The sequence below is a fragment of the Contarinia nasturtii genome, unplaced genomic scaffold, assembly GCF_009176525.2.
Source record: "Contarinia nasturtii isolate CC-2019 unplaced genomic scaffold, AAFC_CNas_1.1 Cnas_scaffold_4311, whole genome shotgun sequence".
Lineage (NCBI taxonomy): Eukaryota > Metazoa > Arthropoda > Insecta > Diptera > Cecidomyiidae > Contarinia > Contarinia nasturtii.
In genome coordinates this window covers 2,054,207-2,069,307 of record NW_022201606.1, presented here as the reverse complement: position 1 = coordinate 2,069,307, position 15,101 = coordinate 2,054,207, and the positions used below count along the sequence as shown (strand labels likewise).

At 31.0% G+C, this 15,101-nt stretch overlaps 3 protein-coding genes and 2 long non-coding RNA genes across 6 annotated transcripts; 3 read left to right on the top strand and 2 right to left on the bottom strand.

The window, feature by feature from the left end:
* Positions 1 to 2,714: 2,714 nt before the first annotated feature.
* On the top strand, positions 2,715 to 4,834 carry LOC116350746 (mitochondrial pyruvate carrier 2-like). The gene is made up of 4 exons (XM_031782658.1): positions 2,715 to 2,867; positions 2,929 to 3,367; positions 3,628 to 3,668; positions 3,817 to 4,834. Exons 2-4 carry the CDS (start codon positions 3,241 to 3,243, stop codon positions 4,084 to 4,086), a joined length of 438 nt encoding a protein of 145 aa, XP_031638518.1. The 5' UTR covers positions 2,715 to 2,867; positions 2,929 to 3,240; the 3' UTR covers positions 4,087 to 4,834.
* Positions 4,835 to 5,097: 263 nt separating this feature from the next.
* On the top strand, positions 5,098 to 6,624 carry LOC116350745 (peroxisomal membrane protein 2). The gene is made up of 5 exons (XM_031782657.1): positions 5,098 to 5,533; positions 5,630 to 5,728; positions 5,791 to 5,953; positions 6,015 to 6,141; positions 6,230 to 6,624. The coding sequence occupies exons 1-5, from the start codon at positions 5,445 to 5,447 to the stop codon at positions 6,400 to 6,402; spliced, it is 651 nt and encodes a 216-aa protein (XP_031638517.1). The 5' UTR covers positions 5,098 to 5,444; the 3' UTR covers positions 6,403 to 6,624.
* Positions 6,625 to 7,802: 1,178 nt separating this feature from the next.
* LOC116350747 (UDP-glucuronosyltransferase 3A2-like) lies at positions 7,803 to 9,429 on the bottom strand. Of its 2 annotated transcripts, none has more exons than XM_031782660.1 (3): positions 8,748 to 9,429; positions 8,518 to 8,683; positions 7,803 to 8,446 (listed from the first exon to the last, which is right to left on the bottom strand). In XM_031782660.1, exons 1-3 carry the CDS (start codon positions 9,301 to 9,303, stop codon positions 8,293 to 8,295), a joined length of 876 nt encoding a protein of 291 aa, XP_031638520.1. In that variant the 5' UTR covers positions 9,304 to 9,429; the 3' UTR covers positions 7,803 to 8,292. The 2 variants fall into 2 exon arrangements, with proteins under 2 accessions (XP_031638520.1, XP_031638521.1); XM_031782661.1 differs by having other exon boundaries at positions 8,335 to 8,434; positions 8,505 to 8,683.
* A 1,495-nt stretch (positions 9,430 to 10,924) lies between these two features.
* On the top strand, positions 10,925 to 12,723 carry LOC116350748. Its single transcript, XR_004202049.1, has 5 exons — positions 10,925 to 11,469; positions 11,786 to 11,959; positions 12,029 to 12,108; positions 12,169 to 12,199; positions 12,325 to 12,723. It is a non-coding gene; the product is annotated as an uncharacterized LOC116350748 (long non-coding RNA).
* A 137-nt stretch (positions 12,724 to 12,860) lies between these two features.
* LOC116350749 lies at positions 12,861 to 14,903 on the bottom strand. The gene is made up of 3 exons (XR_004202050.1): positions 14,129 to 14,903; positions 13,573 to 13,712; positions 12,861 to 13,070 (listed from the first exon to the last, which is right to left on the bottom strand). It is a non-coding gene; the product is annotated as an uncharacterized LOC116350749 (long non-coding RNA).
* Positions 14,904 to 15,101: the final 198 nt, after the last annotated feature.

Sequence of the window (15,101 nt, the reverse complement as noted above, 5' to 3'; positions counted from 1 at the left end):
AAGAAGATTTATCTCAGTTAGACGTCCCTGTCAAAGAAAAATATTTCATTGAAAAAATTGTATTAACCTCACCATGGAAAATATCATACATTAAATCTACCTAGATATTTATAGAAGCTATTGCAATAGCGATGCAAAAAAGCTGGTATTTAACGCACCTCTTCGCTCAGACGCTGTGTATGCTGGACATAACAATGGTGTCATTGTTTGAATTTATTTAAAATGTTGAAGAAATGCAATAAATAGCAGCTATTTTTATATCGCTACAGCAATATCGAGCTAGATGTAATGTATGCTATAGACAGAATAAAAAAAATAACGTAAACTCATATAAATCTATGGAAAATCTTTGAAGTGAACAAAATTACAAATTCTTTCGCAGAAGATTTAATAAATAATTTTTAGCTTACATTTTGATAGCAAGACGAACAATAGAAAGGTAGACTGCCAAATATTACAACAGTGGGAACCAATAAAGTTGAAATAACTATCACACTCTCAAAGTCAGATAGACTTAAATAGCCCCAATAACAATCCAAGATAAAATTAACAAGGTGTTGGACAGTTATTGCCAGCAAAGATGTTCCAAATATTTGATTGATTAATTCACATGATTCGTTTAGCTCTTCGTATATGAATTTCAAGATCAAAACTCGTTCGTAGATTAACATTCTTGTCGAAGCCAATTTGGATTTTCTGTCACGACATCTATTACTTTTCTTGTCGTCTACAATTTGAATTCTTTTCAATTCGTTATTAATCAAAATACAACGTGACCGTACTAAATAAACCCAAAATAATATTTGAATCAATCTGAAACGGATAATCAAATTTACAAATACTGAAGGATACAGAAACTCGAAATAAATTCCTTTAAAGTGTGAATGTACGATGAAAAAGATTGATACAAAGAAAAAAATTAATGCAAGTGTAAAACAGCGTACAAATATTTTGCATTTTTCTTCTCGATATGGAATCAAGATTTTTAACTTTGAATGAAATAATTGATCAACATTTGTAAATTTCTGAATAAGTTTTACTTGAGACTCTTTCTGGACAAAAGATTCAGTAATAACAATCAAGTAGGTCAATATCATCAAAACATGGAATATGTTATGAACGGAACTTTCAATTGAGTTAAATTCATAAAACTTGTCCAAAAAATATATAGAAGAACAAATCAGCCCCAATAAAATTGACAGAAAAAAACACGCTTGCAGTCGAAATTTATGATTGAAGCTACTCCATGTCGTACACAATCCAAGCACTATGAAAAACAAAAGGAACTTTTCCATTTGCTTCAAAAACATTATTATTTTTTAATATTATTAGAAAAACTTTGAACGAATGTATAACTAGCGGATAGATTGAATGCTGTCTACGTTCTGAAGTTGAGGCATAATTTGGTGTTTGTGTCTTCCTTTGTCAATTCATTATCATTTTCATCATATTTCATTTTTATTTTAAGTGGATTGAAACAGGCCAACCTTGGCTTTTAAAAATATCAATACTTTCAAGTCTCTCAAATTCCGATAGAAACTTGACTCTAGGAAACAGATCCAAAAGTGAATTCAAAAATAATTAAATATATTTTTTTAATCGATCGATACTCACAATGTATACTCGTAGAACACCCTTGCACCTCAGAATTCAATTATTATTACATCATTAAGCAAATAAATGTAATTCTTATCAGTTCATTCATCTAACTGATGTGAAGTCCTTATTTTGCCATGCTGTTGAATTTAATTTCATTGATATGTTATCCTCAACAAACATAAAAAAATCACCCTGCAATTGCCGTATTGCATTTGCAACACGCACTGTGAACGCAATTCAAGCAAACTTAGATCTACTGAGTGTTTTCTTTAATTTGAGCCATTCAGTATATCTGTACCATTCATATTGGAAGTAAGCCAAATTAGTGACTCACAAATTCTATTCAATTTTATGATGCAATTGAAAAAAACCTTTCGAAATTAAAGATTATTCAAACTATATCAGTAGTGGATATCATAAAAAAGATTAGTTTTCGTTAATTTTAAAAACATAGATTCATTGGTTTGCAATTAAGAACTGGTAATTTGTAGTGGAATCAAGAGTTGATAATTTTTCTTAACGTATTGTGTGTATGCTGATTTTATGTTGAAAATGATTGAAGAAAACAACTAAATTCCTTAAACAAATCAAAGACGTTTGTAAGAATTGAGTTTCTCCAATTTTAATCGATAACTTATTTCAATACACTCATATTATATTTTGATTTTTTTTTTAAATTTATCTAATCGAGACGCAAACATTGTAATTTAAAATCTTAAAAATAAAACTTTGTTTTTAAATGCTACATTGGAAATTGTAACATGTAAAGGAAGGAAGAAAAACATCTGGCGTAAAGAGCAAGTCGAACGCAAAAATAAGTCATACGATGAAAATAAAACAATAATTGTTGGCATCGCTTTTATGTTCCGCATTACATCAAACGCTAAGAGTATTGTAAACCCAGTGCTTGTACTCACTTGTTGATGTTCACAATCACACCGTGTGTATTGATCAGATTGAACGTTTTTTCAAACATACTTGTGAATGTGTGTGCATAGACCATAGACTAAAATCTTAGCTTCTCACTACTACTTCAGCATTGGTTATTATATGTGTTGTTCGTATGTATGCGATGTGTGTTTCATATTTGACGTCTCGTTCATACACCTTTCGCATGTGTTTTTTTGGGTTACATACGTCGTCTAGATTTCATTCTTGTCATTCTCGTTTATTCAGTGGCCAATACAGAATCGAGCCTCAATTTTCAACATTTCAAGTTCATTATTGCGAATTTTTCGTGGCGTCGACAACAGTGTGGCATACTGGTAGTGAGTATAAATGGTTGCATAAGTAGAGCGCCTGATTAAGTTTTCGTTTGTATATTTTTAGACGACCGATTGATCCGAAATTGTTTGACGAAAACTGCATTTACCAACGATCGTACGAACACAAACTGCAATTGAAAAAAAAGAAAAGAAAAAAGTGATTCTAAAAGAGGGAAATAGTCAGTCTATTTTTAAATTGATTTGTGTTTATTGCGGAAGAATTATTCATCAACAAAACAACGCCATAGACAACAATCGTACTCAGTCAATCGACATACAGCGAAGTGAAAGCACGTATCACGCTTATCTTATCAATCGATAAATCATCAAAGTTTCCAATTAGAACTGTTTATATTGTCAACAACTGTGATAAATAATGGCGACCCCAGCTGCTAATGTTTTGACAAAGGCCTCATTTCCAACCAAAGTTTATCAATTGTTGATTAAATCAGCCGAACCGTTTGTACCAAAAAAACTACAACCACTTTGGAATCATCCAGCAGGTAAATGGCATTGCGGCGACAGTTCACATAAAATTCAATTCATAATCGACGAATTCAATTGATGCATTGTATTTTAATCTTATTAACTTGCCTATTAAACAAATCTAGTCAGCTTATTTCAAGGTTATAATTTTGCTCGTTGATAGCATGTGCGCATGCCTCTGTTTACATAACAAAGGCGAATCATTGGATTTTGAATTGGAGACTACGGAAAGTACGTTGCAAATTTTTTTAAAATCCAATTTTGTTCATCATTTCAGGTCCAAAAACAGTGTTTTTCTGGGCACCAGCATTCAAATGGGTATGTATCGAATGACTTTATACTTTATCGATTTGTTCAATGTGACCGAAAAGTATTACAGAGATCACGATGAGACACCATGTGCTTATCATTCATTCTTATCAATGCTTGATTCTCACATAAAAATTTTTTCTTATAATTCCAATAGAGTTTGGTCATCGCTGGTTTGAGTGATTTATCACGACCGGCAAACCAGCTATCCATCGGTCAGTCTGGTTCACTTTTGGCAACCGGAATCATTTGGTCACGCTATTCATTGGTAATCATTCCGAAAAATTACGGCTTATTCTCGGTGAATGTGTTTGTTGCATTGACTCAAATCATACAATTGGCTCGTGCTTATAACTACTCAGTAGAAGAAGCAAAGGCCAAAGCACAAGAAGAAGCATCTGCAGCTGTCACAACCACAACAAACTAGCCTTTTCCATAGTGCAATAGTACAGTAGCTCAAACACACATTTTAATTTTTTTTTATTTATCGTGATAAGAACAAAGTCAAACAATATGATATAATCCAAGTAATAGATATGATACAGAATTGAAATAAGAGTGGACATACCGCTGTTATCATTTGCAAATCGCAATGACAATTGTACTAAACAACAAATCTGGTGCTAAATGCAAACAAAGATTTTCATTCTTATCTAATTTAAACTTGAGGTTTAAACAAAATCTCACGTCGCTGTTCATTTTTGCCTTGCAATTTAACGAAAAAAGAAATCGAAACGATTCGTTTAATATTAGTTAATTTATTAAATTGCATTGAGCTAGCTCAATGCACGTCGAATCGCACACACACAAACCAGTTGACTATCTTCGTAACGCTCAATGTTTGAGCAGTCGAACAATACATTTTTTTTGTTGTTATTGAATTAAAATAATTATCTAACATGGTAGTGGTTAAATGGTTTTTGAGAATCTGAATTCAAAATTCAATACTTATATTGAATTATTTATTAGTGTCAAATATTGTTTTTGTACTGTACATAAAATTTATGGACGAAAAGGGTGCTCAAATTTGATATTCATTTGTTAATTTTCTGCACTCATTTTCTAGATTTAAGTTGAGGATTTTATCCAAATTGTACAATCAAATCAAAATGGTTTTATTTTCTTGGTTGAACTATTATAAAGAAATAAAGACGAAATCATTCATTTTTATTCAATATCGTTTTTAATTATATCTCAATAGAAAAGAGATTAAAATTCCACATTTTCTAGAGAAAATCATCGTTTAATTTACCAAAATTCATTGTGCAAACTCATTCCCGTGCCAAAACGACGAATTATTCAATTTCCAACAAAATTTTGTTTGGGACATTAAAGTTGGCAACACTGTAATATTACCGCTCCATACACAAAAAATGACATTTCATATCACTACAGTCAAAACAAGCGATAAATGTTTTATTTACATTACATACAAAACATTCTATTGTAGTGTGAAGACACTTGTGCATGGTTCGATTTCTATTTTTTTACATCTTTTGTTTGCGTCGTTTTTTTTGTTAAAGTGAAGAGTGATTTATAACGAATATTCAGTCAAGATAAGGATTTCTCGGCATCATTTAAATACTCGCAAAGTGATAACACTTTCATCTTGATTCAAAAACAAATCTCGAACAAAAGTGGTTTGATAAAGAAAAAACACTAACTTGAATTATTCGTGCTGGAGTACTGAATATTCGATGTTTGCATAATTAATGCATTCACATTAGCGAGCAAATAGAAACCAACATTATTTGAAAGTAATCATACCATAGAAGGCCAAATAAAATGTCTTTGTCTAAGCCACTATTTGATGCTCTAAGTTTTTACTTGGAGCAATTATTTATGCATCCACTTCGGACAAAATCAATAACCAGGTATAAACATTCGAGTATATCACAACTATTTTTTTTTTATAATCTATTTATAGAAGTGCTTACCTTGTATTCTTTTGTTCTTACTCAAATTTTCAGCTGCGTCTTGGCATCCAGTGCGAATTTTGTCTCGCAAAAAATCATCATGGGAAACAAAGAGATCAATCAACAGAATTTGTTTGCATATGCACTATTTGGGTAAATATTTTTCGCTTTTTATTTTAAAATTGCAATTAATAATATTTGTGTCATGAAATTAGGTTGTTATTCGGTGGATCAATGCCGCACTTTTTCTACAAAATCATGGAAAAGACATTGGTTGGACGAACCAAGCTGAATCAATTTCTATTCTTTGGTTGCGAACGCTTAATATATACACCAATGTTTCAAGCATTATCACTATTTTTCTTGTCAATATTCGAGGTGAGCAAATGAGAGTTCAATATTGAATTTGATTCTAATTCCATTGTGTTGCCTTTTTCAGGGTAAAAGTCAAGAAGCAGCCTTACAAAATTTGTACACTCTCTATTGGCCTGTTCTAAAAGCGAATTGGTCATACTTATCACTGCTTGTGTTCATCAACATCAAATTTGTACCACCAATTTTCCGTGGTAAAGTCCATTTTCCAAAACAAAAACTTTTTTTTTGGTAAATTTCCTTTTTTGTGTTTTGCTATAGACAATTTTTTTTATTTTGCAGTGTTGATCGGAAATTTAATTGGTTTTGGCTGGGTGATTTTCTTGACGATGAAACGCCGAAAGTTGCAAAATCAATTGGACACCGCAAATAATACACGCATCATTGTGACCGATAGTGATTCAACCGCAAGTACTGGCGCAATAAAGAAAAGACGAGGCAAAGATAGCAACTGAGCGTCGTGATTTACCACACTTCACTCAACGCCAACTGATGGTTTTTGTGATACTATTATTCAAAAATCATGATATGGATTTCGGTGATGGAATTTTCTACGATCAATTTTGAATAGTGCCTCAATTTTATTAAGTAAATTCCATTTTGCATGAATCGTTGTTTTTAGTAAATTCCATTTTTTTGTTTTATGTTATGGACAATTTTTGATTTTGCAAAATTGTATGGTTATTTGTTAATTTTTTTTTTCTTTCGTTTAAGAAATTCACTGGGATTACATTTATTGTAAAATGAACAAAATGATAGACACATCAACAAATGAATTATTCAAATAAACTATATATTCTTACTATAAACTATATATTATTATTCAAATAAACTATATATTCTTTGGTATTATCGGTGATAAACAAAAATGTTTACAATTACTACTTCGAATATTGACTATGTGACCCTTGATCAACTTTTTAGATGACCACAATGATTTGTACAAATAATTGTCTTGGTAATATTTGTTGACGGTTTCTTTTATATAACATTTTATTTCAGAATGTCGTATTTTTATGGTAATGAATAAAAAAACAAACCTAAGCTATAAAAATAGATAACAAAACGTCAAGTTTGAAACAGAAGAATTGTGTAAGATTTTTATAATCTTATTGTTTAGGATTAAAAGATCAAATTTTTGTGTGAATTGTGTTTTAATAATGTTTTTTTTTTATAATTGGTTGTTCTCATATTCACAGTGTCATATATTCCATGTCGTTATTTGCAACTTTTTATTAGCAAATTCACGATAAAAATTTATTTTGCTCATTTTTTTATTGCACACTTTTTGATAAAATATTTCCGAAAAAATCAACATTTCTGTGCAATTTATTTGTCAAGTTGATTTTGATACGATTTCAAGTGAGAATTATTCTATAATATGATTGTTATCTATCAAGGCGATGTCTTCACCTATGTTAAGACCGGGAAAAACAGTAATCTCAACATCTGCTGACAAATTAATGCGATCTATTGTCATAGCACCACCATCTGTATAAAAAATATCCGTCAAAATAAAAAATTTATGACGACAATTGAAAATTCATAGTTGAACACTTCAATTGAAAGAGAATACTTACTATCAAGAGGAAAAGTAACGCAAGCTCCGACGAACAGCAGCACAAATAAAAAGAATTTCATGTTGATTACAAGTTTGGCTGTTTCAACTGAATGATTCGCCAAATTTAATACAAATTTATACAAATTTTATAACACGAAACTCACATTTGCTCAAAAGAAATCTGTTTCGAATTATGGTTAAAATATATTTTTACCAGAACAAATCGAATTTAAATTGTTATTTGCAAATGACTACACAAACAATTTTCAATTATTTATTATTTGCAGTGGGTTATTCGGGAAGCAATTTTGTTTGCTTCTGTGTCTGAAGAACAGAAATAAATAAATGTGACCACTTTCAAATCTTCAGACGACTTAATAATTTTGTCCATAGAAACAGTGCAAGTGCGTATTACTTTGCAAGACTTTCATTTATTTTGCATTTTATTTGGACAAATGTTTTATATAAATAATTATCACAGCGGATCATCACCTCGACAGAGGTTTTTTATTTGATGATATTTATCTCCTAAAAATTTAATAAAAAAACAGTATTCGCAAACAATAACCATATATTAAATAAAGACGATCGTAATGAAATTAAATAAAAAAATATCAATTTGAATTCACCGTCATTGACGGATAAATTCAAACCAATTCTAAACAACACTGAAATGATTCATTACCGCAATGTTTGAAACTTATTATGCCATTTTTGTTTTTTGTTTTAAATCTAAACCATAAATGAACGTCCACACATCCAAATTGTACAATTTATAAAATGGTTATTCGACTGCAACACTTTTCAAGTGCGGAGCACCTTTGTTCTTCGTTGTTACATGCTTGACCCAATGCATTCCTGTTTCTATTGGAGTACGTGGCTGATCACGGAATCTATCAGATATTAACTTTGCATTCTCTGCATAGCTGAAAATCAACGTGAAAAGTGTATGAACTAATGAACTTCAAATTTCGTCATATATTCTTATTCTATTACCTTGATGCATTACCTTGATACACTAAGTACTTTGTCAACAGCTGCGGCAATGTTTCCCGCATTTAAAGTTTCAATCGGAACACTGATTCCAAAGCTTTTCTGTTCGGCCAATTTCATGTTAAAGTGTGGATCAAAGTAAAATGGAATACCGACTATGGGTTTGCCAAAATGAACAGCTTCTGAAAATGCAAGAAACCCTCATTTGCTAACAGTTTTGATTTTAAATTCATATGTATATTTTACCTGTTTTACTCAATAGACCGCCATGCGTTATAAATAATCTAATACGTGAATGTGCCAAAATGGATTGTTGATTGAAACATGGTTCGACCAGAATATCAGATTCCTTATGCGATGAAATTGTAATTTTTTCATCACTTTTGATCAAAATTCGAACATTTTGATACGATTTGAATGCATTGACGATGGCATTGAACTGATTTTTGCTTAGTTTAGTTATTAGCACGCTAGAGCCAAGAGAGACAAAAATAGCTCCTTTAACCGCTTCATCCAAAAATGTTTGTATTTTGAGGGGCAGTGGCTCGATGTCTTTTTGTATTTGCATACCACCGACCACAATCATATTTGGAGCATACGGACGTGGAGTACCTAACGTTGTGTGCGTATTCAACAGAACCAGCGATACATTTCTTCTGATCTCTTCGAGATTTGGCCAATTTTTGGCTTCAGGAAACAGACTTTCCATTAGTTTTTGTTGCTTCAGTATGAAATAAATAGGATGTGCCAAGTCTTCAAACCTAAAACACAATGAATTGTACATTCGTTGCCAAAATGTCATTCGATTGGTGTAGCTATTGAAAGTAAATGACACATAGGAAGCAATATTTTAATCCAAAAAATTATTTTTAGCCGTATCTGCAGAAAAAGAAAACGTGTTTTTTTTTTGTAAAATTTCATAAGTGAATATTATCATTCAAAAAATTTACTCATTCGACAATTCTCAAGAGAATGTTCCAGTAAAACTTCTTTATAGTTTTTTATCGGGTTCTTCTCCATAAATGGACTAATTACAGTCACTTCATGGCCATGGACATTCGAACAGTCATTCGGACATTTACATAAAATATTCGGACGAACGACCGGAGGTCAAACTTGTTCGATGAGACCTTGATGGCCATCTAACGCCAGACCTTTCATAGTGTGATCTCCATGGAACTGGAAAAACTCCCAATATTTTGTAATTGATCACATTTTGACACAGAAAACCGAGTATTAGCGACAATTTAAACAGACACATTTTAACATGCCGAGTTTTACTAACCAACAGATGATTTTTATGAGTGAACTGGTGACAACCAGAGTACATAATCATAATCAGCATTTCAAAGTATAATCTTTCATTAATACGCATTTCATTATCTGCTAAGATTGCCGAAACTATTGCGCCTATATTTTTTGTTAGCTTTCGCCTTGAGCGGAGATGCAATTCATATTTATGATACAACGTGATAGCGCAATCATCAGAAATGAATGCACCATAGTGCTCATCTGTGAATTTTGGAATGCGTTATGTTGTTAAATTATATATGTCTCTTCCAATATAGTTAATGATTACAACTCCGTCAACCGAAATACGTTCAATTATTAATACCAATAAAATGTCTGCATTTGACTTCTATTGTAATTATGATGTTCATTCAAACGTTAAATTTTAAGCCCGAATTTTTAGACAAATTAATGCGATCTATTGTGATAGTACCACCATCTGCACAAAAAATACCCGTCAAAATAAAAAAAATTATGACGACAATTGAAAATTCATAGTTGAACACTTCAATCGAAAGAGAATACTTACTATCAACAGGAAAAACAACGCAAGCTCCGAATTGAATGATTTACCAAATTTTATAACACGAACTCACATTTGCTCAAAATAAATGTGTTTGGAATTATGGTAAAATACATTCTGAGCCGTATTGAAATGTAATCATTTCATTTGAAGTCTATTTTGCATTTTATTTGTACAACTGAACGCTCTAGAATAAAAACAACGTACAGAATGGTTGTAATACAACAACAAATCTATGTTAAAATAACGCCGTGTTCCGCTTTGATATAACAACCATTCAGTACGTTGTTTTTATTCTGGAGTGTTCAAATGTTTCATATAAATAATTATCACAGAGGACGGCTGTACACACCCATTCAATATGCATAATCTTTGCATTTCATTCGTATGAATTTGCTTGCAATAATAAACATTGTATATAGTGAACAAAATATGAATAAATATATATGTCATTGTTTGTTCATGGCTGAACATTATCTTAATTAGTTTATTACTTATTTTTGTGTTATTGATTTATGTTTTTTTTCCACCTTCAATCAATTTTCAAAGTCACTTCTAAGCACGTACTTTTTTGTATATAAGCAGGCTCGTTTAAATAAGTAAATCAGTTCTGTTTTATAATCCAATTATTGTGCACGTATAGAGAACATTGTTGCATTTTTGAATACTCCGCATCGACGATAGACAAAACTAAAGCTGCATTTCAATTTGAAGATGGAATCGCTAAAGTTTATTTCAATTTTCTTTTTAATAATTGTTTTGTAGTCAAAAGTGAAGCGATAACTGGTGATTTCATTATCGAACAAAGATTAATGACTCAATATTGTCACAATGCGGCTATTATGTGCCAAAAAATAGCGGTGAAAAAGTGTTTTATTGCTCCGGTGGTATTGTCTCCCAATACGGCGTTCTGACATCGCTAGATTTCCACAGAGACTTAGAAAATCTAAATTGTATAAAAAAAATTGTGCGAGTCGGTAGTGTCGATATCTCCAACGGCACAGAGTATGAGATTGAAAAAATTAAACCATATCCTTACACTTCAAAATACGTTTAAATTGCTGTTGTGAAAATTAAACGACCATTACAATTAAATAACTACGTTTGCAAATTAGACATTATTAGTGAGTTAATATGACAGGTACCTTAGTAGAGGTTAGTAAATTTATTAATTTTTACTTTCCATTTTTTTATTGTTCTGAATCAAGATATAAAAAAATTAAATTTAATTAAATGTTCAAATAAAATATTCTAATATTTTTATTTATACTTTAACGAATTTCAAATCGAATTATGTGAATATTTTTATTTGATTACATCAAATGAAATTATTTTATTTTTAAATTTGATTGATCAAATAGTATACGTTTTCAATTTTCATGAAACAATATTTTCTTTCATATATTGTGCTTATTGTGAATTTTCAATAAATCCATAATTGTAATTACATTAAAATCTCATTTTGCTACAGATGAGTGGGTATGGACAAGACGGCACGAACAAAGAGACAGCTGGAAAATTAAGAGGCGTGGAGATGAAGGTTATGAGTAGATTGGAGTGTAATGATATGATCTGGAATATATTCGACAACAAAGTCTCCCAGAGAGTGATTTTTGTTTCCGAACCAAAGACGTAGGAATACATGGTAGCGACGGTGACCAGGGTGGTTAGTTTTTTTTTTATTAATATTTTTTACCTTTTTTAAAAAATAAAGATATCATCGACTTAGAAACGTCAGCCAGATTAAAAGATTTTGAAACATGGATATTTCAACAATTATCAACTATGGAACATGTAAGTTTCATTGAAAAAAAGAGCAATTTTGATAATAAAAATTCTCTTTTTTCGTTACAGAGATCCAATGACATAGTAAAAAAGAATACACGTAAGTTTTTTTTTTAAATAGGCCCTAATGAGCTATGTGAAATGTTTTTCATAGATATTATGCATATGGCGTGGGTGGTGGCAATTTCAATAAAAAACAATTTTTTTTTCTTTTTTTCGTCACAGGAATCCAATGATATTGCTAAAGTCAAACCCGAGGGACCGCAATATCAACGTATTTTGAAGTGTACGGATATGGTTTAATTACTTCAATCTCATACGCTGTGCCATTAGAGATATCGACTCTACCGACTCGCACAATTTTTTTTATACAATTTAGATTTTCTAAGTCTCTGTGGCAATCTAGCGATGTCATAACGCCGTATTAGGAGACAATACCACCGGAGCAATAAAACACTTTTTCACCGTTATTTTTTTGGCACATAATAGCCACATTGTGACAATATTGAGTCATTAATCTTTGTTCGATATGAAATCACCAGTTATCGCTTCACTTTTGATTACAAAACAATTATTAAAAAGAAAATTGAAATAAACTTTAACGATTCCATCTTCAAATTGAAATGCGACTTTTCTTTCAAAAATGCAATAATGACTGAATATTTATTTCATATTTTCTTCACTAAATACAATGTTTATTATTGCAAGCAAATTCATTTGTAACAAAAATAACAAGAATTTGCTATTTTAATTTCGCAGGGATATACAATCGTTAAAATTCTTTTTTATTGAGTTGGTACGATATGGTATAACAACCTAATAGAAAAATTTTTTACGCGGAGTTGAAACGACAAAAATTTCGTACATAATCAAATGTTGATAATAATAATATTAATAAATTTAACCTATTTATTAGAATTAATCTTTGAATGAGTTTTTCAGCATCTACCCATAGGCATCGTTTCGTTTCCCTTAATAAAAAAAAACAACTGAATTGAAAAAAGTGTTGTTTGTAAATGACAACTGTTAGCTGTAGTGTTTCAAATTCCAACAAACAATTAAAATAAAATAAATAATTGAACAAATGTTGGACAAATCACAACACGCATACAAAAATTGTTGAAATTTTAAACATTTGCAAATTCTACTTGTCATTTTAGTAGCCTGAGTTTTTACATTGCATCTGTCATGCAGACATTATAATGAGATGTTTTCAGCCAGATGATTCAGCTCAGCCAGATATCGTCAGGAGCTGAAATTTAGTAAAAACTATAGAAGTGATTGTTATGGTTATAATTACACTTACATTGCTACAATCACTATAACAATCACTTTTATTGTTTTCACTCCATTTCAGCTCCTGATGATATCTGGCTGAGCTGATTCATCTGGCTGAAAATATCTCATTATAATGTCTGCTAGCAGCTGTCATGAATAATTATTAATAAAACATCATAACACTTGTAAACTGACCATTATATATCTGGAAAATGCCGAAATTTTTACAGCTCCGTTATACGATGTGTAAATTGTGTCACCATCTGACACTATTCCTAATAGCAATGGTTCTCCGTTAGGAAATAAATTGTTTTTTCTTCTAACAATCAACGGAGCTAAATGAAAAAATATATAAAATTTAAATTGTTTAATTTGTTTTCTAGTCTTTTTGAATTTTTGACAACACATTTTTGTATTATATTTTTAATGGAAAATTTAATCATTTATTCGATGCTTTTTGGCACAAAATTTGATATGAAGTTAGCTAAGAAGAGAAAAATCGACAAAAATTTTATCGTTTTTTTCGACTGTCTTTCTGCTGTTACAAGGCATGTTTGTATGAAACTCTCCCGAAAATATTACTCTCTTAACTTGAGAAAAGTAAGTTCTCTAATAATAATACAAATGGTTTTTCCGCGAAATTATTAACAATTGTGCAAAATCTGATTTTCTTTTGTATTGCCCATGCTATACTAAAGCAGGCGTTCTTGCGGGTGTAAAATTAATAAAAAATAAATAACAAACTTCTTACCTCCCTCTATATTATATAATATGCCTTCTCTAGGGAAATAGAATCGGGGACATGTTTCAGTGACATTGGATATCGTTTTTTTTATCCAATGCAACTCTCTGGTTTTTGTTGCTTCTTTTTTGCTGGTATCACAGCCAATAATTTCAACATTGGCTCCAATTTTTACAAAAATGTTGTCTCTCTTTTCGGCTAAACGTATTGGGCAAATCGTTGGACCCAATGGTAATGGCTCTTTGAGTGTAAACACAATCAAATCAAGGCTTGCCACATCTTCAAATTCAATTCGAGTGCTTTCTTTGTACCAACTGCTTTCTGCTATATGATCGTTAAGTTGATAGGGTAAGTGTTTAAAACTGGCTACTTGTCTAATAATTCCCCCATTAAATCGTTCTAATGAACCGACTCGCACCGATATATTTTTTGACTCATATCAATGAGAGGGACCTTCTCTAGGAGGACAATCCCAATATCTTATACATTTGAAGAAAGTTAGAATTTGCGTGGAAGAGATTATTGCTCCGTTGCAACGAGTATCTCCCTCTTCAAGTAAAATAGATGCATGAAAACAGAATTTTGGCAAATCAGACTCCAACAGTTTGCCAAAATATGTTTCGTTCTCTATCGCGACAAACAATGGCACAAAAGTGAACAGTAAAAAAATCAATTTCATTTTTTAAAGATATTGATTTATATAACTGGAGTGACACTTGTAATTTTCGGATCTTTTTCAACTTATTCGAAATTCTTTTGAGAACTAAGAAAATGTGCGTTTTGTTGCGACTGAATCCCAAATACGACTGATTTAAGAAGATTCAAATGAAATATTTTGATTCATACAGAAATAACTGTGTGCGATCTCCATACAATTATTTTTAATTGAATTATTGCAGAAAAAGCGGGCAATTTGACCAAATCAAAGTTAATTCAATAAATATTCATTACAAGTTCAATATATGAACTAAGCTATACAATC

Bases quoted from the DNA above. Each gene is read 5' to 3' on its own strand.
- LOC116350745 (XM_031782657.1), top strand. From the start codon at position 5,445: ATGTCTTTGTCTAAGCCACTATTTGATGCTCTAAGTTTTTACTTGGAG. The intron at 5,729-5,790 runs GTAAATATTTTT...TCATGAAATTAG, and splicing joins TTTGCATATGCACTATTTGG to GTTGTTATTCGGTGGATCAA. The intron at 5,954-6,014 runs GTGAGCAAATGA...TGCCTTTTTCAG, and splicing joins TTTTCTTGTCAATATTCGAG to GGTAAAAGTCAAGAAGCAGC.
- LOC116350746 (XM_031782658.1), top strand. From the start codon at position 3,241: ATGGCGACCCCAGCTGCTAATGTTTTGACAAAGGCCTCATTTCCAACC. The intron at 3,368-3,627 runs GTAAATGGCATT...TCATCATTTCAG, and splicing joins ACTTTGGAATCATCCAGCAG to GTCCAAAAACAGTGTTTTTC. The intron at 3,669-3,816 runs GTATGTATCGAA...TAATTCCAATAG, and splicing joins GGGCACCAGCATTCAAATGG to AGTTTGGTCATCGCTGGTTT.
- LOC116350747 (XM_031782660.1), bottom strand. From the start codon at position 9,303: ATGACATTTTGGCAACGAATGTACAATTCATTGTGTTTTAGGTTTGAA. The intron at 8,684-8,747 runs GTAAAATATACA...TTGCATTTTCAG, and splicing joins CGGTCTATTGAGTAAAACAG to AAGCTGTTCATTTTGGCAAA. The intron at 8,447-8,517 runs GTAATGCATCAA...TACACTTTTCAC, and splicing joins AAAGTACTTAGTGTATCAAG to GTTGATTTTCAGCTATGCAG.